At 39.0% G+C, this 21662-nt stretch overlaps 3 protein-coding genes across 3 annotated transcripts in view; all 3 read right to left on the reverse strand.

The window, feature by feature from the left end:
- Positions 1 to 229: 229 nt before the first annotated feature.
- On the reverse strand, positions 230 to 6931 carry LOC149898818 (synaptic vesicular amine transporter-like). Its single transcript, XM_090114855.1, has 7 exons — positions 6928 to 6931; positions 6441 to 6614; positions 4404 to 4502; positions 4237 to 4277; positions 3369 to 3840; positions 2446 to 2576; positions 230 to 360 (listed from the first exon to the last, which is right to left on the reverse strand). The coding sequence occupies exons 1-7, from the start codon at positions 6929 to 6931 to the stop codon at positions 277 to 279; spliced, it is 1005 nt and encodes a 334-aa protein (XP_089970981.1). The 3' UTR covers positions 230 to 276.
- On the reverse strand, positions 6613 to 10347 carry LOC149898819 (uncharacterized). The gene is made up of 3 exons (XM_090114904.1): positions 10248 to 10347; positions 9605 to 9718; positions 6613 to 7436 (listed from the first exon to the last, which is right to left on the reverse strand). Exons 1-3 carry the CDS (start codon positions 10345 to 10347, stop codon positions 7165 to 7167), a joined length of 486 nt encoding a protein of 161 aa, XP_089971030.1. The 3' UTR covers positions 6613 to 7164.
- Positions 10348 to 13354: 3007 nt separating this feature from the next.
- Positions 13355 to 21662, reverse strand: part of LOC149898820 (beta-1,3-galactosyltransferase 5-like) — a 28373-nt gene continuing 20065 nt past the window's right edge. Inside the window, exons 2-3 of the mRNA XM_090114862.1 lie at positions 17527 to 18278; positions 13355 to 14420 (exon numbers count right to left, since the gene is read on the reverse strand). Coding sequence (XP_089970988.1) covers positions 14049 to 14420; positions 17527 to 18246 — 1092 coding nt within the window. The 5' untranslated portion in view covers positions 18247 to 18278 and the 3' untranslated portion in view covers positions 13355 to 14048. The remainder of the gene's footprint in view (positions 14421 to 17526; positions 18279 to 21662) is intronic.

Raw genomic sequence — 21662 nt, forward strand, 5'->3', positions numbered from 1 at the left:
GTTTAATTCCAATACCCAGAGGCGCAGAGCAAACGGTTATCTAAATATGTAATTGATAGTGCAAGAAAAAGAGCACGTGTTGAAACAGTTCTCACTATGCATCATTAAATTATTTTGTACATAATATGGACCAGTTTTAATTGAAAATATTGTTTTCTTCTTTGTAACTTTAGGCATACGTCATGCACATACATACATACGTAATTGAAATAACAACAACATTTAAATTGCACAATATATATATTATTGTTATAACTCATATAACACGTAGAGAGATCAGTGGAGGTGTGTGAAGCCGGCGGGCTGCAGCGGAGTGTCCTCCGGCGTCGCGCTCTGCTCGTCCAGCGGCCGCGCTCCCCACTGAGATCACAGAAAGTTTACACTTTTAATACTTATATTAACAAATCACTTTATAATTTTCTGAATAAAAAATTATGTTTGAAATAAGCTCAAAAACAAACATTTTTATTCAGGTTGATTTCTTTTAGAACAGATTTTCAATTAACCATAATTTCGAAAGGCAATTTACATGAACGAGTCACTATGAAAGTTGCTGGTTGGAAATTATGTGTAAGTGTCGTGTATGAAGTGTCGAGTTTGAAGTGTCGTGTATGAAGTGTCGAGTTTGAAGTGTCAGGTGTTATGAATCGTATTCGTAGTGTCTGTGTGTAGTGTCGAGTTTGAAGTGTCGTGTATGAAGTGTCGAGTTTGAAGTGTCAGATGTTATGTATCGTATTCGTTTATGTATCGTATTCGTAGTGTCTGTGTGTAGTGTCGAGTTTGAAGTGTCGTGTATGAAGTGTCGAGTTTGAAGTGTCGTGTATGAAGTGTCGATTTTGAAGTGTCAGGTGTTATGTATCGTATTCGTAGTGTCTGTGTGTAGTGTCGGGTATTAAGTGTCGTGTTACGTGAAGTGTCGAGTTTGAAGTGTCGTGTATGAAGTGTCGAGTTTAAAGTGTCGTGTATGAAGTGTCGAGTTTGAAGTGTCGTGTATGAAGTGTCAATTTTGAAGTGTCAGGTGTTGAGTATCGTATTCGTAGTGTCTGTGTGTAGTGTCGGGTATTAAGTGTCGAGTTTGAAGTGTCGTGTATGAAGTGTCGAGTTGGAAGTGTCGTGTATGAAGTGTCGAGTATGAAGTGTCGAGTTTGAAGTGTCAGGTGTTATGAATCGTATTCGTAGTGTCTGTGTGTAGTGTCGAGTTTGAAGTGTCGTGTATGAAGTGTCGAGTTTGAAGTGTCAGATGTTATGTATCGTATTCGTTTATGTATCGTATTCGTAGTGTCTGTGTGTAGTGTCGGGTATTAAGTGTCGAGTTTGAAGTGTCGTGTTTGAAGTGTCGAGTTTGAAGTGTCGTGTATGAAGTGTCAATTTTGAAGTGTCAGGTGTTATGTATCGTACTCGTAGTGTCTGTGTGTAGTGTCGGGTATTAAGTGTCGAGTTTGAAGTGTCGTGTATGAAGTGTCGAGTTTGATTAAGTGTCAGGTGTTATGTATCGTATTCGTAGTATGTGTGTAGTGTCGGATATTCAGTGTCGAGTTTGAAAGTCGTGTATGAATTGTCGAGTTTGAAGTGTCATGTATGAAGTGTCGATTTTGAAGTGTCAGTTGTTATGTATCGTATTCGTAGTGTCGGTGTGTAGTGTCGGGTATAAAGTGTCGAGTTTGAAGTGTCGTGTATGAAGTGTCGAGTTTAAAGTGTCTTGTATGATGTGTAGTGTATGAAGTGTCGAGTTTGAAGTGTCGTGTATTAAGTGTCGATTTTGAAGTGTCAGGTGTCGTATTCGTAGTGTCGGTGTGTAGTGTCGGGTATTAAGTGTCGACTTTGAAGTGTCGATTTTGAAGTGTCAGTTGTTATGTATCGTATTCGTAGTGTCGGTGTGTAGTGTCGGGTATTAAGTGTCGAGTTTGAAGTGTCGTGTATGAAGTGTCGAGTTTAAAGTGTCGTGTATGATGTGTCGTGTATGAAGTGTCGAGTTTGAAGTGTCGTCTATTAAGTGTCGATTTTGAAGTGTCAGGTGTTATGTATCGTATTCGTAGTGTCTGTGTGTAGTGTCGAGTTTGAAGTGTCGTGTATGAAGTGTCGTGTATGAAGTGTCGAGTTTGAAGTGTCGTATATGAAGTGTCTTATTTTATTTTATTTTCTTTATTGGAAAACAAACAGAGAAAAAGACAGAGATATGTAGAACAAAAAAAAATCTTTTTAACTAAACATACATGAAAATGCCTCCTTATAGTGTTTTCACTGTGATTAATTTTTCCGCGCGGCTGGAGTCGCGGGCGGAAGCTAGTTTATAATACATATTACTGTGGGGTTCCATCTCTTCACTATATGACTTATATCACGTCTATTTTTACGCAATAACACTGTTAATTTATAATTGTTTTCAAGCGCGTTCGTATCTACAATTAGACTAGGAATAGGAAAGAAACTGGTAAGACAAGCAACCTCCTCGGAGAGCGGGAACTCCCGCAGCGTGCGGTAGAGCAGCGCGGCGTGCAGCAGGTCGGCGAGCGCCAGCAGCCGCAGCGCGGTCTCGAACCCCAGCGCGAACGACAGCACGCCGCCCAACACCGGACCTGACACATACAACATCGGTTTGCTAATTAACAAGTTTTTTGATTTTAATTTTTGTTATCTTATTAACCATATTACTGATTTAAATTGGGATAAACCTAACTTATATAGCAAAATACAGTATAATATTCATATATTACAATTGTATTAAAAAACTAGATTTCCGCCCACGGCTTCGCCCGCGTTTTCAAAGGAAAACCCGCATAGTTCCCGTTCCCGTGGGATTTCCGGGATAAAACCTATCCTATGTGTTAATCCAAGTTACCCTCTATATGTGTGCTAAATTTCATTGTAATCGTAGATTTTACGTGAAATAGTAACAAACATCCATACATCCAAACAAACTTTCGCCTTTATAATAGTATTAAGATGATCACAAAATATATAAACAAGTGTAACAATAATCCGGCTCGAAGGACCAAAAAGAGGGATGTATGGGCTACTGAGTTGATATGAAATGATATTCCATACATTCCTTTATTTGATAAGTCGATAGATTGATAATTTGATAGGATGATGTAAAAACAGTTATTGCTTTTGATCACTTTATTCTGTTGTATACTTTAAACTAATGATGATATCACTATATGATTAATGATATTTGATACTCGATAAAAGCTCGATAATGATAATAATTGATAGTCGAGTAGTTGAGTAGATGTGCCTATCTGCGAGCGCAGACTGATTCGTAAAGATGTTGTTTTTACGGTAATGTATAATAGGATCGTGTCAATCGCTGACTGATGTACGTCTAGCCCGTACAATGAGCTACGTATAGAGCGAGGGCGGGTTACCGAGCGCGAGCGCGGCGCTGGCGGCGGCCTGCAGCAGCGCGGCGCGGGCCGGCACGCGGCGCGCGGGGCAGGCCGCCAGCAGCGCCGGCACCAGCGCCGCGTCCACCGCGCCCACGCCCGCGCCCACGCACGCCTGCGCCGCCGCCAGCGCGGGCAGCGAGCGCGCGCCCGGCAGCAGCAGCGCGCCCAGCCCGGCCAGCGCCGCGCCGCCCAGCGCCGCGCGCTCGGGCGCCCGCGCGCCCACGCCCAGCGTGGCCAGCAGGTAGCCCGCGCTGTCGGGCACGAACAGCGCGCCGGCGGCCCAGCGCGGCGGCCGGAAGCGGCGCAGCGCCCACAGCGGCAGGCCCGGCTCCAGCGCGGCCAGCAGCGCGGTGGCGGCCAGCACGGCGCCCGCGCCCGCGCCGCCCGCGCCGCGCCGCTCCGCCCACACCTCGCGCGCGCTGCTGCGGTACGTGACGCCCGACGAGCATGCCTACGCGAGATAACATTTAATAAATGAACTACGAAAATATATATGTTAAATACGGTAATCGCGTGAAAGAATCTATTAAATATCTCTAAAAATGAAAAATTTATGAAGCTTTGAAATTTCATAACTTTTGAAAGAATAATTTCGTTACACGAACTCGATTGGGTTCACTCGACCCGCCCGACACTACATAAGCGTAGTTGCATTTGCTGTTCGATACGTATTTCGTTTATTACTCGATGGCAGAAGATAGAAAATGCCTTCAAATATTGCATTGTATCGATGTTGTAATGGACGAAATAATAAAATAACAAGGAACTAGTCTTTCAAAAATCAATAAAAAATAATGTGATGCCATTTTAATAAAAAAAACACTATATTACACATTTTTAAAATTACCTCATTATATTCTGGTTTGTTCAAAAATAGGTACTGCATGCCTGAAATACAAACAAAATATTCAATTACGACGAATAATATACATAGTAGATACTTACATCAATTTGGTATACCAAAATAAAAAAATTGCATATTTCGCACATCATATAAATTAAGTAAACATTTACCCATATTGACCACGAAGGCCACAGCAATGAGTTGGAAGGGCGCCGCTTCGCTCCACAGCTTGTAGGCCACGCCGCCGAACGGGTAGCCCACTAGGACACCTAGGGAATCGCATTTTTTGTTATTCTTTTTCTTCTATTACATTCATCTTCACACTAATGTTAAAAGTAAAAATCGTAGAGCTTGAAATAACTCAGAACTTTAAAAAGTTAAATAATTGAGTGTACTTAATGTGTCACTTGCACTTACTGTTTTCTATGTAGGTAATGTTGTTTACGTTCAAATAAATTCACAAACGGGTTGCGGGTTTACTTTAATCAGTCGTAAAAATTTCCAATTTTAGGAAGATTAGAAAAATGATTTTAACAATAGTTAGGGAAATTTCGATTGACAGAAAAATTACGATGTCAGGAAAAATTTCTATAAGTCAGGAAAATTTCCATAAGTCGGGAAAAGTTCTATAAGCTGGAAAATTTCCATAAGAAAGAAAAATTTCTATACGCCAGGAAAATTTCTATAAACAAGGAAAATTTCTATACGTCAGGAAAATTTTTATAAGTTAGGAAAATTTCTATACGTCGGGAAAATAAATATAGATAAGGAAAATTTGTATAAGTCAGGAAAATGTTTATAAGACAGGAAAATTTTCATAAGCTGGAAAATTTATATAAGACAGGAAATATTCTATAACACAGGAAAATTTCTATAAGACAGGAAAATTCCCATAAGTCCGGAAAATTTCTATACGCCAGGAAAATTTCTATAAACAAGGAAAATTTCTATACGTCAGGAAAATATCTATACGTCATGAAAATTTCTATACGACAGGAAAATTGCTATACGTCAGGAAAATTTATATAAGCCAGGAAAATTTGACGACGCGGTTGGCGCAGTGGTAAAGTAACTGCCTACTGAGCCGACGGTCCCGGGTTCGATCGTTATAAATCAGGAAAAATCCATAAGTCGGGAAAATTACAATAAGTCAGGAAAAATTTCTACATATAAGTCAGGAAAATTTCCATAAGTCGGGAAAATTTCTATAAGCTGGAAAATTTCTATAAACAAGGAAAATTTCTATACGCCAGGAAAATTTAAGACAAGAAAATTTCCATAAGTCCGTAAAATTTCTATACGTCGGGAAATTTTTTATAAGCCAGGATAATTTCTATACGTCAGGAAAAAATCAATAAGCCAGGAAAATTTCTATACGTCAGGAAAATTTCTATGCGTCGGGAAAATTTCTATAAGCCAGCAAAATTTCTATAAGGCAGGGAATTTTCTATACGTCAGGAAAATTTTTATACGCCAGGAAAATTTCGATAAGACAGGAAAATTTCGACAAGCCAGGAAAATTTCTATACGTCAGGAAAAATACTACTGAACCGATTACAATGAAATTTAGCACACATATAGAAGGTAACTTGGAATAACACATAGGGTTGGTTTTATCCCGGAAATCCCAAGGGAACGGGCACTATGCGGGTTTTCCTTTGAAAACGCGGGCGAAGCCGCGGGCGGAAATCTAGTATATATATAGCCTTCCTCGATAAAATATGGGCTATCTAACACCGAAATAATTTTTCAAATCGGACTAGTATTTCCTGAGATTAGCGCGTTTAAACAAACAAACAAACTCTTCAGCTTTATAATATTAGTATAGATTTATGATAATTTTCAACGAAGCTCTCAAGAGTGTTCAGACTCTTCAGGGAAAACAAAATTTTTATATGCATAAATTTTTATAACATTATGCTGATAGGTAACACGCACGCGTCAAGTATTACTAACAAGCAAGTAATACTGATAATGCTCCTCAAGTAGCCTGCACAATCACTATTGAACTGGAAATAAATATTACTTGGTGTCGGTGATAACTTATTGGTGTTTAGCAAGATTTAAATGAGTAAAAGTACGCATAATCTGTTTTTCAAATTCAGCAGAACTTTAAAGATGAAAATAATAAAAACAATACAATGTAGATAGTTCAAAAAAATATATTTGGAAAGTATATGATGTATCTAGGAATAAAGCGTGTTTACCGAGAGCGACGGCGCCGAGCAGCGCGGCGAGCTGGTTGGGGCGGCGCGCGCGGCTGACGAGCGCGAGGCCGGCCACGCCCGCCAGCGCCGCGCCCGCGCCCTGCGCGCCGCGCCCCGCGCCCGCGCACACCGCGCACCCCGCGCCGTCGCACCACACCCCGCAGCACGCGAACACTGCACCACACACATACAGCCACGCTACGCCACACTTTGTTCAAGAAGTTCATTTGCTGGGCGCTATACTATGTTGAGACATAGAACGATTAGCTCGAACACCATCTCACATAATATAATATCGTCCACGGCGATTCAACTTACTGATAGAAACATTTCGAAGGTTTATTCAGTATTTCAGTGTTCATAATGGACCGTCTACAGAAGCTGCCGTTGTAGTTCTTGTTGGATTTACATAGTCTGATTATACTATATAAATCCTAAATAACTTTATTTCTGGATTTAACAAAAGCATTCGATACAGTTTCTATACCCATCCTGATACAAAATTTGAAGAAATCTAAGTGAGGAAATGAAAATTAAAAATTATTATTGATTACCTTTATGCTAATCACTACTTAAATACTGTTCATTGTGTTAAAAGTAATAATCATTTCAATGACGATCCATCTAATGCTCTTGGCGTACCACAAGGTAGTATTCTCGAACCCATTATTTTCAAAATATACATAAATACCTAAATTATCACGAATTATATTTGCGTACGCAATTACGCAGATAATAATGTACTTGATACTTCGGAAGTGTGTGTTTTTAATTGATTATGTTTGCTTGTTACTACAATGTCATCTGTGTACAGTTTGTGGTGTGCGACGTTACTTATGGCGGCGAGCGCGAGCAGCAGCGTGGCGAGGCGCAGGCAGCGCGCGGGCCCGAGCCGCTCGGTGGCCGCGGCCGCCGCCGGCGCCGTCGCCAGCTGCACGCCCGCCTTCGCGCCCAGCACCGCGCCCACCACCAGCTGCGACGCGCCGATACCCGACCCTACCGATATACAGTGGTGGACGTTTAATTAGAAACACGTAACTCGATGAAGTAGTCATCAAATTCATTTAACATTTATGTATTAACGTATGTGAGATTAAATATTATTTCATATGTAATAGAACACCCGTTTATCTAGTTTTATGAGAAATTGCTTAATTTTAATCAAACGTTAGCTTAAATTAATAAAATTAAACAACTTTAAGTGAAGTCTGATTTCCGAGTATTTTCAGTCTGGACAACAAATTAGAAACAGTATGGTTCGAGTGTTCCAAAGTCAAAACCTGTTGAAATGCCGCCAATATTTTTTTCTTCTACAAATATTTGCACCGTTTTTTAAACATTCCATCTAAAAGTTTCTGAAAATTAATTTGCTTTGCAGTAAAAATGGGTAAAAGTAAGATTTGTGACCCATCAACAAGAAAAATAATTTTAAGTTTACATTTTGACAAAAACTGAAGTTACAGGAAAATTGCAAATTATTTACAGTGTTCGATAAAAAGATATTCAATGCTTTAGTTTATTTAAAAGAGCATGGTACTTCTGATTAAGTGCCTAGAAAAGCTCGACCATGAAAAACCACTGCTCGCGAGGATAGGCAAATGATTCTTTTTGCAAAGATGGATAATTTGCCTATGTTCGCGAGCAGTGGTTTTTCTTGGTTGAGCTTTTCTAGGCACTTAATCAGAAGTACCATGCTCTTTTAAATAAACTATAGCATTGAATATCTTTTTATCGAACACTCTAAATAATTTGCAATTTTCCTGTAACTTCAGTTTTTGTCAAAATGTAAAAATAAAATTATTTTTCTTGTTGATGGGTCACAAATCTTACTTTTACCCATTTTTACTGCAAAGCAAATTAATTTTCAGAAACTTTTAGATGGAATGTTTAAAAAACGGTGCAAATATTTGTAGAAGAAAAAAATATTGGCGGCATTTCAACAGGTTTTGACTTTGGAACACTCGAACCATACTGTTTCTAATTTGTTGTCCAGACTGAAAATACTCGGAAATCAGACTTCACTTAGAGTTGTTTAATTTTATTAATTTAAGCTGACATTTCATTAAAATTAAGCAATTTCCTATAAAACTAGATAAACGGGTGTTCTTTTACATATGAAATAATGCTTTATCTCTAATACGTTAATACACAAATGTAAATAAAGGAGAATGGGCATTTTACTATGGAAGTTGGGCCTGAACCCTTGAGTTGGACCAATACACATGAGATATTGTTTTTATAATAGATCATAACACATACATAACGGGAAAAATATATATAAAAAAATAATCAACCGGGTTTTTGTACAGTCACATCAAGTTTTATTTCTTTGTGTATAATATTTTTTATGCAATAAATTACTGTTATAAGACAATGACAATATCTTTATGTTACTCCAATTCACTTTCGCTTACAAATACGTACTAATCTTAAGCCTTCTAATAAACGAAATACACTAATATTATGTTTTGTAACAGGTACCTATACCGTGTTTATTATAATTCAACGTAGTTAGACGTTTTTTGTGGTTAAACTCAGTCACTCCAGTGACATTTTGATTTATATTTACTTCACTCGAATTAAAAACACCGTTATTGTGCGCAAAATAATAGCCAAATAAATAAAACTTTTTGCCTTGACTGTACAAGAACCCGGTTGATTTATTTTTTTATTTTATTTTTTTCGTAAGGTATGTGTAATGATATATCACAAAAACAATATTTCGTGTGTATTGGTCCTAGCCCAAGTTTCAGGCCCAATTTGCCCATTCTCCTTTGTAGACTACTTCATTGTGTTACGTGTTTCTAATTAAACGTCCACCACTGTATACAGTTTCACCTGCGACTTTCAGCAGCACCAAACAAATATGAAGTAGAAAATATATTGTTGTTATCTTGTTGGTATAGTCAATAAAAACCCAGGTGCACGTTTAATAAGAAAAACTTTATTTCGATGAAAAACATATGTGTTACACGAGCAATGTCCGCAGAGAAGAGGAAGTTCAAAACAAAATGTTGCCATTACATAAAAAGTGACCACAGATTATTGAAGGCGCAAATTTATTATAACAAATATTATACAACGAATTTTCAAATTGATTTTCGTAAAAAATATCAGTAACCGCACGTACGACACTGTGCGGGCAGCGGGCACGAGGCGAGTACCTTCTTCGTCGGCGACGCGCTGCACGGTGCAGTTGAGCAGCTGCGCGAGCGGCGCCGCGCGCTCCGCCCACAGCGCCAGCGCCTCGCCGCGCACCCAGTCCGGGATTATCGGCACTGGACACACCCCGCACGTTATATACCCTCACTTTCATACAACTCGTTATTTCACAACAATTTAATATTTTCCAAAGAGGTGACGAGAAGCTTTCAAGAAAATATACAAAAGATGGATAGGATATAGGAGCTATTGTAGATTATAATATAATGATGAAGCTGAAAAGATTTTTGAACTAGCATGTCTCATTAACTACGTACTACTTGTTCCTAAAGAAAATTGATCAGTGAAACAGATGTACGATGCATTTGCCCCATACCCCACTAGGGGACTTCACTTTTTCATGTCTCACAAAATTCTGGTTGAAATTCAATTAGTTAGCCCATTTACTATTGCATACGGCCATATCAGAGGAGAATTAATAAAAAATTGACAAAATTCGAAAATAATGCGAAAGTATTGTGGGTCATTGTTATCTTTTAAAAAAGGTAAGATTTTTTGTAAAACTTGATTACTGAAAAACAATGGGCCGATATGTCCAAGGAAATTATAAAAAAACGGAATATAATTGTTTATGAAAGCACTGACCCAGCACAGTGAGCAGCACATTGTCGAGGAAGAAGGTAAAGTAGACGAGCAGGAAGGCGGCGTGCTCCGCGGCCCCCGCGCCGAGCCGCGCGTACTGCATGGCGCGCGCGGACACACTGCCGCGGGCCGACTGCCGCCCCGCAGGCCACACGCGCGGCCCAGCGCGCTCGCCCGCGCGTGTGTAATCCGCCTTAACGCAATTTTCCGCCACGCACCCCTTTACGAGATAGCTTTAAACGAGCGCGTCTGCGGCTAATCTTATCGCGACCACGTTTTCAATCATTTTATTACCATTTATTTTTCCTCTTCACTGAATAAGTTAGTGTCAAGCTTCCACCTGCTCGTAAAAGATTATATTACAGTGCCATCGAGCGACAACTGAATGTACACATCCCCAAAAGGAATTTTATAAGAAGTTTATAAGTATTTTTTTAACAATTAGAACCGCCATGAATTAAAAAAAGAATCATTAAATTTTATCATCAAAAGAAATTATGTTAGTGCGAACTCGGTTCAATAGATTGAGTAAACACTAACTTTAAACATATTCTCTTGATATGTCGATAAAATATTCAACCCTATTATTTAACTTCATTGTTATTCGTATATTTGCATGCCATACAAAAGTGTATCCTTTATAATAAATAAACTTTTTTACTAGCTGCACTCCGCGGTTTCACCCACGTGGCTTCGCTTCTGTTGGTCTTAGCGTGATGATATATGTATATATTATCATCCTATAGCTTTCCTAGATGAATAGGATAATTTCTAACACCGAAAGAATTTTTTTAAATCAGACCAGTAGTTCCTGAGATTAGCGCGTTCAAACAAACAAAAAAACTCTTCAGTTTTATAATATTAGTATATATTTATTAGCCTTGCTCGCGTGTTCAAGAATAAAGCGCCATCTATCGGAATTTATAAAATTCCGTGTGATTCAATTGATTGATTATTGTATAGACGCCTAAATTAGCTAGGTAGATGGTAAGTGCAACAAATGAAACAAGAAACACATTACAATACGTATATTTACATCAGAATCATTACAGCTGAAATGTATAAATGTTCAATAAACATTAGATTGCACTATACGGTTACGCAGCGCTCTCACTCGAGTGAACTCCATTGACAACGTTTAGGTAAATCTGATTTTCGCGGAAATTTTTCAACGGAAAGTGAGAACGCTGTTACATTATTTACCTATATATACAGAGTACAGACGCCCGCAACGTTCCGCGACACTCGCACCGCTACGCGATACCTGAGCACTATAACACTACTTTTGTGACAATATCTATCGAAATAAAGTTAGAACGGTCCTTATGATTAGACTTTAAAATGAATACAATTTGCATGTATACCGTAGCGGTCGTTGTCGAAGCTGCAGGCGTGTGTCAGCGAGGAGCTGATGTGTCTCCGTTCCCAGCGCTCAAAAAAATATTTGTTCTACTCGAGTATTAATAAAAATGTAAAATTTTACAAAATAAAACTATACATTTACATGTACTTGCTCTGCCTTTAACAGTGAATAAGATCGTTGTCGCCACAACGTTCGTTGTGCTGTCTCCGAACTGAACACACACAATACATGATACACAACATACATTGTTCCTTCTGCTAAATATGCGTGACTTTATACAGACACTTTTGTTCTATTTTGAAGTGGTTCGATCTACTAGTCTTTATTACTTAGTAATTATTTATCTTTAAAACGCATTTTATTTTCACTTCGTTATTTGTGACATTATTACCGATCTACGTACACATTCGTTACATAGACAACGTAAAATGGAGACACACTGCAGCTTATTTACGGTACAACGTAAGTATAAAAAATAATTCGACAGCCGCCACTCAACTCAGTAAAGGGCTCGGTCGCTCAGCGCGCGCTAAAAACGAAAACTTAAAAAAATAAAATACTTTGTGAAACACGCGCGGGGAGCAAGACGCCCGTCGTTCCGTCTCTCTCACTCACACGTGGAAACATCAACTTACAATTAAATATAAAAAATATCGATACACCGAGAGTATTTATAAATTTCAATGTCACAAAATTGGAAATACACAAATGCGTATTGTACTAAATTGTACATTGTCATACTTGATAAGAACCAAAAAATCTCATCATAATTTCTTTATACAAAGTTCGAGAGACGGAACGAAAATAACTTAAAATTATTCATGTCAAAAACATGAAAACAATACTTTATATACAAAGAAAACCAAACCATCGAGACGAAAACATAGCCACGTAGCAAAAAAAAAAAACTTTATCAAAATATTTGATCGCTTCAGGACAAAAATCTCTTTATGGCATATCGTTTGTATCGCTGTTGCTGTCACGGCACTTTCCTTAACGTACTTACGGTTCTACCGACTGCGGCGGAAAACGACAACGAGTTTATTATATTTCACACTAAGAGTAAATATATTTCATGGCTCAACCGACTTAGACGAAGCGTCGTTAACATTTTCCGCCGCTATTGAAATAGAGTACAATAAATTCAAACACAAGAGCGTGGCTTTGAGCTTCCAATATTATCGGTGTCAAATCGATCGAGTCTCTCACACTTCCATACGCGGTTTGAGATAGAAAATACAATGTACTAATATCGTTTGGTGAAAATGAATGTTTGCAATGTTTAAACAGACTTTCCTCAGGTTAGCTCTACCTTCATATATAATTTTTTTTCATTTCATAAAAACAAATACAAGTTACAAACTGTCCTTGAATATATTGGTTTACGGTGCAAGTTGTCTAGTTTCTGTAGTACAAACTAGTTTGAGGAAAATTGTAGAGAATCCACGCTCGTCGTGTTTGAGGTAAGATGAACATAATTCGTCACGGTTGACTAGTCCGTCGTTGTCTCACACGACACTTTTAGATTCACAGTTGCGTAGAGATTGTCTAATCTAAAAATGAACGCCCCTCCACTAAACTTAATTGTTTCAATGTGTGAGGACAAATAATTATTGAACCACTTTATATGTGTGCGCGCGTCGATTCTACTGCAAACTTTGACACTCGCGCACTGATTTGTCAACTAATCGGGCGATCAGTTCAGGTGCCTAGCATTGTATGGCGGGGAGAGCGCGCTATGCTGGTCCTGTCGTTCGGGCATGGACGGGACTGGAGGACTGAACGACCAATGAGGCAGACCAATTTGTGTGTATTGCGTCTATACACGTACTTTGATTGTGAGCGTAAACACAGTGGAGGGGCGTTCATTTTTAGATTAGACAATCTCTACTTTTGTACGAAATTTTCGAATATTCTGTGCCCCGTATCGAGTATATTATTTACCTATGTTATAAATATGAAAATTTTTATTTCAAACGTAAGGAGGACGAGTATTGTAAAAAAATAATTTAACATAAAATCTACGTTCACGTGCATCACACTGGAAAATTTATAATAAAATATATTATACCAAAAATATAATCCGTCGGCTTGTTTGATATCGCAACGAATAACAAGAGTAAATATAAAAATTAAAAGATCACGATATGTGATAATTAAGTAAACGCAATCACATCGAGGCCTAATAGGCCTAATTGTAAACTGGATTGATAAATAATCAAGTTTCCAACTCAATAGACATCGACAGATATCTAATCTGCGTTCGGTCGCCGCGGCCCCGTCGGTCCTTCGAGCCGGATGGCGATCGAGGACACTTTTTTGAGTATTAAAACTTAGTCAAACGGATGTCAATAATTGTAAATAAAATGAAATTTATCCAAATGGGGAGTCGTTCCGGAAAGTGAAGTCTAGTGGCGTACCGTGCGGGGGGAGTGTGGCGGCTAGCTGGCGCACTTGGTCTTGCCGTCGAGCAGCTTGCGCCACAGGTCGAACTGCTCGTGGAACTGCACCATGTGTATGGACACGGCGCGCTGCACGGCGCACGGGTGCGCGGCCACCTTCTTGTTGAGGAACTCGGGCGCGTGCTGGCGCCGCACGCCGCAGCGCGCCGCCAGCACGCCCGTCACGAACACGTCCTCCAGCCGCAGGTAGCGCTCGCGCGCCGCCGCCGCCAGCAGCGCGCCCACCGCGTCGCGCGTCACGAGGTACGCCGGGCCCGTGGCGAAGTCCGGGAACACCTTGCCCGGGAACTGCGCCGGCGACACGTAGTACTTCGACTTGGTCGTGCGCTTCGGCAGCGACTTCTTTATCACCTGCGAAGCGAAGCGTTAAGGAGACTTAACGTCCACTCGAAAAGGTAGCATGCACGTAGTAGTCTTATGCTGTAGGAAAATGCGAAAAAGTGATGATGTTTTGTGAGCTCTGTGAAGCATTCGACCGCGTAGAACGTTCCTCTATGAAGAGGAATGATGCACGCAATGATGCGTAAACTCGATCACTATGGAATCAAAGGAGACATCACATAGCCTCGTACCTTCAGAATAGGAAACAAAACTTAGTTGTTACTGAAAATGTTATAGCGGCACCGGGCTTGTGTCTCTCCGCGTGTAGGTATTAAAAATACCTACCTGCCCTGGAGGGAAAGTACTTTAAATAATGAAGATAGCAAATGTTGCTGAAAGGAAACATTCCTTTATTTTTAAAAAGAAATAGAACTGCGTTCAAAGATTTTCGAAAATTCACTTGCATCGACCGGGAATCGAACTGCCTCAAAATTAAAAAAAAAAATGTTATTTTATTCTTCAAAACGATCCAATAGGCTTTTAACTAGTATTTTCAATACCATATTATCCCTAAAATATTAAATCTTTATTATGGAGTACATATTATGGGCCTTGATCAACATCTACGAAAAATTGTCCGTCTGTCAAGTGAACAACCAGTTATCATTTTCTTATGACTCAAGATGATTTATTAAAGACATGAATTTTAGGTAAAACATACTTAGGTCCTTAGACATAGGTTTAGAAATTGCTTAAGTTTCTTTTTGGAACGAAGTTCCTTATCACGCGTTGTGAAAGGGGGCTAGACGGAAAAAATTGTTACGAAAAGTTATCACGACACTTTTTCTAACATTTATGACCTGTGTTTACGACACTTTTTAAACCTTCGTAATTTTTATATGAATAAAGTTGTCGTGATGAAAATTCTTGACAAGAAAGTTCAATAGTAACACAATAAGTGTACCTTTTTAGTAACATGATTCCATGTTATTTTCTCTATAGAAAAAAAATACAAAGTTTTCATTGTTATTTTTTTTAAATCTCTGGCATCTTCAAAATAACAAACGTAAAGTTACGACTTTTTGGATATTAGCTATAAAATATAGATACAACCTATACTTGTACCGAGTTAGAAGTTTGAAATAAACAAGAAATACTTGAAATTAGCGCGCGACCAGCCAATCTAGTGTGAGCCGCCGAATGGAGTTCTATTTCTTTATAAAAATAAAGGAACGTTTCCTTTCAGCAAAATTTGCTATCTTCAGTATTTCAAGTACTTTCTCTCCAGGGCCCATCGAAAATTTCCACACTGTATAACAAGGGGGCGATTAGCAAAAATATCTGTCACAAGGACAAGTTCAATAATAATATACCAAGGAAGGAATATTCCCTAGTAGCCTGAAGATATCAATAGTTAAACCACTGTTTAAAAAAGGTAAAAAGGAAGACGTAGCAAATTATAGACCTATAACATTAATCCCTGTCATGGCTAAAGTTTATGAAAAAATTATGCACCACAGATTAAGCGAATTTCTAAAAAAATTCAACATCTTTAAAACTGAGCAATGTGGCTTTCAAAAAAATAAATCTACCACACTAGCTGCACTTTCTTTGGTGAAATCCATTGTGGAACAGGTGGATAAACATAATCGGGTAACTGCTGTATTTTAAGACATGACCCGGGCTTTCGATTTTGTAAACCATGACGTACTTCTCTACAAATGCAACCATTACGGTATACGAGGTCTTGCCTTGGAATGGTTAGAAAGTTACTTATGAAATCGTAAACAAAGAGTTGAAATTTCTCATACTTCCGGTCACAACACAGAGATTTATAAGTCAGATTATAAATATAATGGGAATGGAGTACCGCAAGGGAGCATATTGGGACCTCTTTTGTTCCTATTATATATCAATGACCTACCTAATGTAATTGTGAATGAGTCTGTTTTATATGCTGATGACGTTTCGATTATTATTTCGGAAAAGAATGGAGCTGACTTTGAATTTTCAATTAATCATACTATAATTAAGGTAATCCAATGGTTAGAGGATAATGGTTTAAACGTAAACCTAACAAAAACAAACTACATCCAATTTTATAATAAAAGCAAAAACAATATGACTCATCTTAATATACACTATGATGGTAAAACTATTCAAGAAGTTACTGAAACCAAATTTTTAGGCTTAGTTCTTGACCAAAGATGTAGTTGGAAATCACAGGTTGAATGTGTTAGTACGCGCTTGAATAGATTCGTGTTTGCACTACGGCGTATCCGTAAGACTGTATCTGAAAAAGCTGCTATAGTGGCATATCACGGTTACGTTGCATCAATATTGCGATACGGAATACTTTTGTGGGGGAATTCCGTTAATATTAATCAAGTGTTTTTAGCCCAGAAAAAGTGTATAAGAGCTATAGCGGGTGTCGGTCCTCTTGTAAGCTGTAAGCCAATTTGCAGCGGCTGAAAATTCTTACACTTCCCGGTATGTACATTTTAGAAACCATAATTTTCGTCAAAAAGCATCATAACTTATTCACAACCTTTGAGGATTGCTCGCTTTTCATTACAAGAGACCCGACGCGTTTGCGCATGCCTTTGTGTAGAACTGCGCTCCTTAACAGGAATAGCTATCAAAATTTTTAACCATCTTCCTAAAGAGTTAAGATCACTGCCACTTAATAAATTAAAATGGCAACTAGTGAAATTCCTCGCAGAGCGTTCCTTTTTACACAATGGCAGAATACTTCAAATATAAATTTTGACTTTGATTGATTGACTTTGTTAATAATGATTGTAGAATGTGAAATGTAATGATAATGAAAATAATAAATGAAATTTTGATTTATAATTAAGTGACATAATTTGCATGCTGTTAATAACGGCTGAACATGCTGGAACTCAATTGTTAACATCTATGTATACCATGTTTTTTGGCAAATAAATTAATTTGAATTTATAGCAGACAGATATTATTGAACTCGTTCTTGTGACAGATATTTTTACTAATCTGCAAATAGTAATATATTATTTATGCTGGTGACTGTACACACGAGCAAAATTATAATATTTCTTTTCGTTTTTCTATATACGTTTGAATGAGAATCTGTTCGATGATAATCGCAGCTCACCTTGCCCCATATGGTGTTGGTGGCGTTGGCGCGCGCGGCGGCGAAGCGCAGCAGGCGCGGCACGTTGATGAACATGTCGTCGTCCGTCTTGAGCAGGCGCGGCGCGCGCGGGCAGTACGTGTCCACCCACTCCAGCATGGACAGCGTCTTCAGCGTCAGGTTCGAGTACGAGTCCACGAAGCGGCCCACCACCAGGTCGCCGTACAGCGCGTCCTCCGCGTCCAGCGCCGCGCGCAGCTCGGCCGGCGGCGCGCCCAGCACGAACGCGAACGCCACGTCGCGGCGCGCGGCGTAGTGCCCCCACGTGAGCCGCACGGCGTCGCGCGCCGCGCGGTGCCCCGGCGCCGACGTCACCAGCACCACGAGCTGCACGTGCGCGCCCAGCGCGGGGCACAGCTCGGGGTGCGGCCGCTCGTGGCCCGCCTCGTACAGGTCGCGCGTCAGCACCACGCCGGGCTCGCGGGCGGGGGCGCGGGTGGGGGCGCGGGTCGGGGCGCGGGTCGTGGGGCGCGGCGTGGCGCTGGACGCCGCCGCCGCGGTGGTGGTGTTGGCGCGCGGCGTGGAGGGCGCGGGCGCGGAGGGCGCCGGCGCGTAGGGCGCGGGGCGCGGCGGCGCGGGGGGCGGGGGCACGCGCGCCGCCAGAAGCAGCAGCAGCAGCGCGCCGAGGGCGGCCAGCGCCAGCGCGTGCGAGCGCCGCACCGCGCCCGTCGCGAGCCACATGCCGCGCCGCCCGACACTCACGCCCTTATATGCTGCAATGGAAATAATACCTCATATTAATTGCGATATAAGCAACTATGTACAGAAAATATTCTTTTTTGTTATTCCAAATATTGTTTTAATCGTTCAAATTAGAACTAGTATTGTATACAGGGTGTCCCACTAAACAAATCGGGAAAACTTCTATAAGCTGGAAAATTTCCATAAGAAAGGAAAATTTCTATACGCCAGGAAAATTTCTATGAACAAGGAAAATTTCGATACGTCGGGAAAATTTCTATACGTCAGGAAAATTTCTATAAGCCAGGAAAATTTCTATACGTCAGGAAACTTTCTATACGACAGGAAAATTTATATACTTCGGGAAAATTTGTATAAGTCAGGAAAAATTCTATAAACCAGGAAAAATTCTATAAGTGAGGAAAATTTCTCTTTGCCGCAAAAATTTCGATAAGACAGGAGAATTTCTATACGCCAGGAAAATTTCTATACGTGAGGAAAATTTCTCTTTGACGCAAAAATTTCTATAAGTCAGGAAAATTTCCATAAGTCGGGAAAAATTATACACGCCCGGAAAAATTCTATAAACCAGGATAATTTCTATACGCCAGGAAAATTTTTATAAGACAGGAAAATTTCCATAAGAAAGGAAAATTTCCATAAGTCCGGAAAAATTATGAAGGAAGTTATCCACCGAGTACGTTCGCCAACATTTTCGGGTTTTATTGTAGTGCCGTTTACTATGTCAAACAAGCCCTGGCCTCGCAGCAAGACCGTAGTTTGAAAGCGCCATATATTCCAATTCTTGGAGCCTTCCAATTTTATTGCTCCCTGTCCGTGTAATAATGAATCCATTGTATCTGACCGATTCCTCTTCTTGCCTCGTTCCAACCGACGAGTAACTTCCTTCCTGACAATTTTAACCTTCAAGCACGTGGTCGCGACGCCGCACGTGCTATTTTATTCACGTTGATGCTTTTTATATACGCCACAAATTATATACGCCCGGAAAAATTCTATAAGCCAGGAAAATTTCTATACGCCAGGAAAATTTCTATACGCCAGGAAAATTTTTATAAGACAGGAAAATTTCCATAAAGGAAAATTTCTATGAGCTGGAAAATTTATATACGCCAGGAAAATTTCCATAAGCCAGCAAAATATCTATAGGCCAGGAAAATTTCTATACGTCAGGAAAATTTGTATAAGTCAGGAAAAATTATATACGCCCGGAAAAATTCTATAAGCCAGGAAAATTTCTATACGTCAGGAAAATTTCTATACGCCAGGAAAATTTTTAGACAGGAAAATTTCCATAAGAAAGGAAAATTTCTATGAGCTGGAAAATTTCCATAAGTCCGGAAAAATTATATACGCCTGGAAAAATTCTATAAGCCAGGAAAATTTCTATACGTCAGGAAAATTTCTATACGCCAGGAAAATTTTTATAAGACAGGAAAATTTCCATAAAAAAGGAAAATTTCTATGAGCTGGAAAATTTCCATAAGTCCGGAAAATTTATATACGCCAGGAAAATTTATATATGTCGGGAAAATTTCTATACGCCAGGAAAATTTATATACGTCGGGAAAATTTCTATACGTCAGGAAAATTTCTATAAGCCAGCAAAATTTCTATAAGCCAGCAAAATTTCTATAGGCCAGGAAAATTTCTATACGTCAGGAAAATTTCTATACGTCAGGGAAATTTGTATAAGTCAGGAAAAATTATATACGTCAGGAAAAATTCTATAAGCAAGGAAAATTTCTATACGTAAGGAAAATTTCTCTTAGCCGCAAAAATTTCTATAAGTCAGGAAAAATCCATAAGTCGGGAAAATTTCGATAAGACAGGAGAATTTCTATACGTCAGGAAAATTTCTATAAGTCAGGAAAATTTCGATAAGTCAATAAAAAATAATATTATAGATAAAGGGCATTGAAACTTTCTGGCATATCGACCCGCCGCCATTTTGATTTTTTTTTCAAAATCGCGGCGCACTATTAAAGTGGTATATATGGATAGAGGACACATAGACGAACAAAAAATGTCTAATAACATAGTACCCTAAAGCATCACATTACCGAGATATTTGGAGGAAAATTTTCAATTATGAGTACAACGACAAACACTAAAAATAGACTTATTACGTGTCTATATGCATAATATTATCTCCAAATAATCACTCCCAGGTAGATTTTTATTATTACAGGAAGAAAGTAGGTATTCATTATATTACTTACATAAAAAAATATATGTAAGTAATATATCTATGTAATGAATAAATATTTTTATGTAATGAATGTACCTACTTTCTTCCAATAAACTGTTAATAATAAAAATCTACCTGGGAGTGATTATTTGGAGATAATATTATGCATATAGACACGATACTTGGAGATAATAATATTATACATATAAGTGAATATTTCCCTCCAAATATCTCGGTAATGTGATGCTTTAGGGTACTATGTTATTAGACATTTTTTGTTCGTCTATGTGTCCTCTATCCATACATACCACTTTAATCGTGCGCCGCAATTTTGAAAAAAAATCAAAATGGCGGCGGGTCGATATGCCAGCGTCCATACAAAAAGTTTCAAACCCCTTATGATAAAATACGTATTTAAGGCGATAGAAACGATTCAAATATAAATTTATATTAAACATGGTATGCATAATAATAATAAATAACCTTATATTTCGTGTTTCTCGGAAATAATTCTGAAGAGAACTTAATACAACGGTTCCGTGAGATGGGAGAAGATACGGAAGATTGCGGAATTCCCACGGGAACGGGAACTGTGCGGGTTTTCCTTTGAAAACGCTGGCGAAGCCGCGGGCGGAAATCTAGTTTCTTAATAAGAAAGAAAATAAGAAAAAATTTGGAAAATCCAAAAGTGCACGCCTCATAATTTTTTTTTAATAAATATTTATTAATTATTATTTTTGTTTATTTAATAACAATTAAACCACATCGAATCAGAACCTGAAAAATGAAAGGGTTCTATTCCTGAGCATACTCAAGCGTAAGAGAAAAAAAAAAGACTCGATTAGTAAAGTATTTCGGTCGCTATCGTGTTAACAAGAAAAAGGATCCGCACATACAGACACACGGACGTCCAAGACAGAACTTTTTTAAACTGTTTTTTAACTAGTTTAAATAACAAAAATGACATCAAAAATATCATGAACGTTAAAAATAGTGTTTTTTCCTAATATGTGTGTGTATGTATTATCTTACAAGTGCAATGTATGATACATAAAGACATTTTAAGTTTGAAAAATCAGATGTTTTGCGCGAAGTGACAGTAGTACCCACCTCAACGCTTCGCTTATGAGGCGTGCAATAATACCTATTTGAACAATAAAATACCAATGGTCATGTAACTGTTTACGCAACCACTACACAATTA

This window comes from Colias eurytheme, chromosome 22, assembly GCF_061535395.1.
Source record: "Colias eurytheme isolate Ceu_HAF_F1 chromosome 22, ilColEury1 Martin Lab GWU primary, whole genome shotgun sequence".
Lineage (NCBI taxonomy): Eukaryota > Metazoa > Arthropoda > Insecta > Lepidoptera > Pieridae > Colias > Colias eurytheme.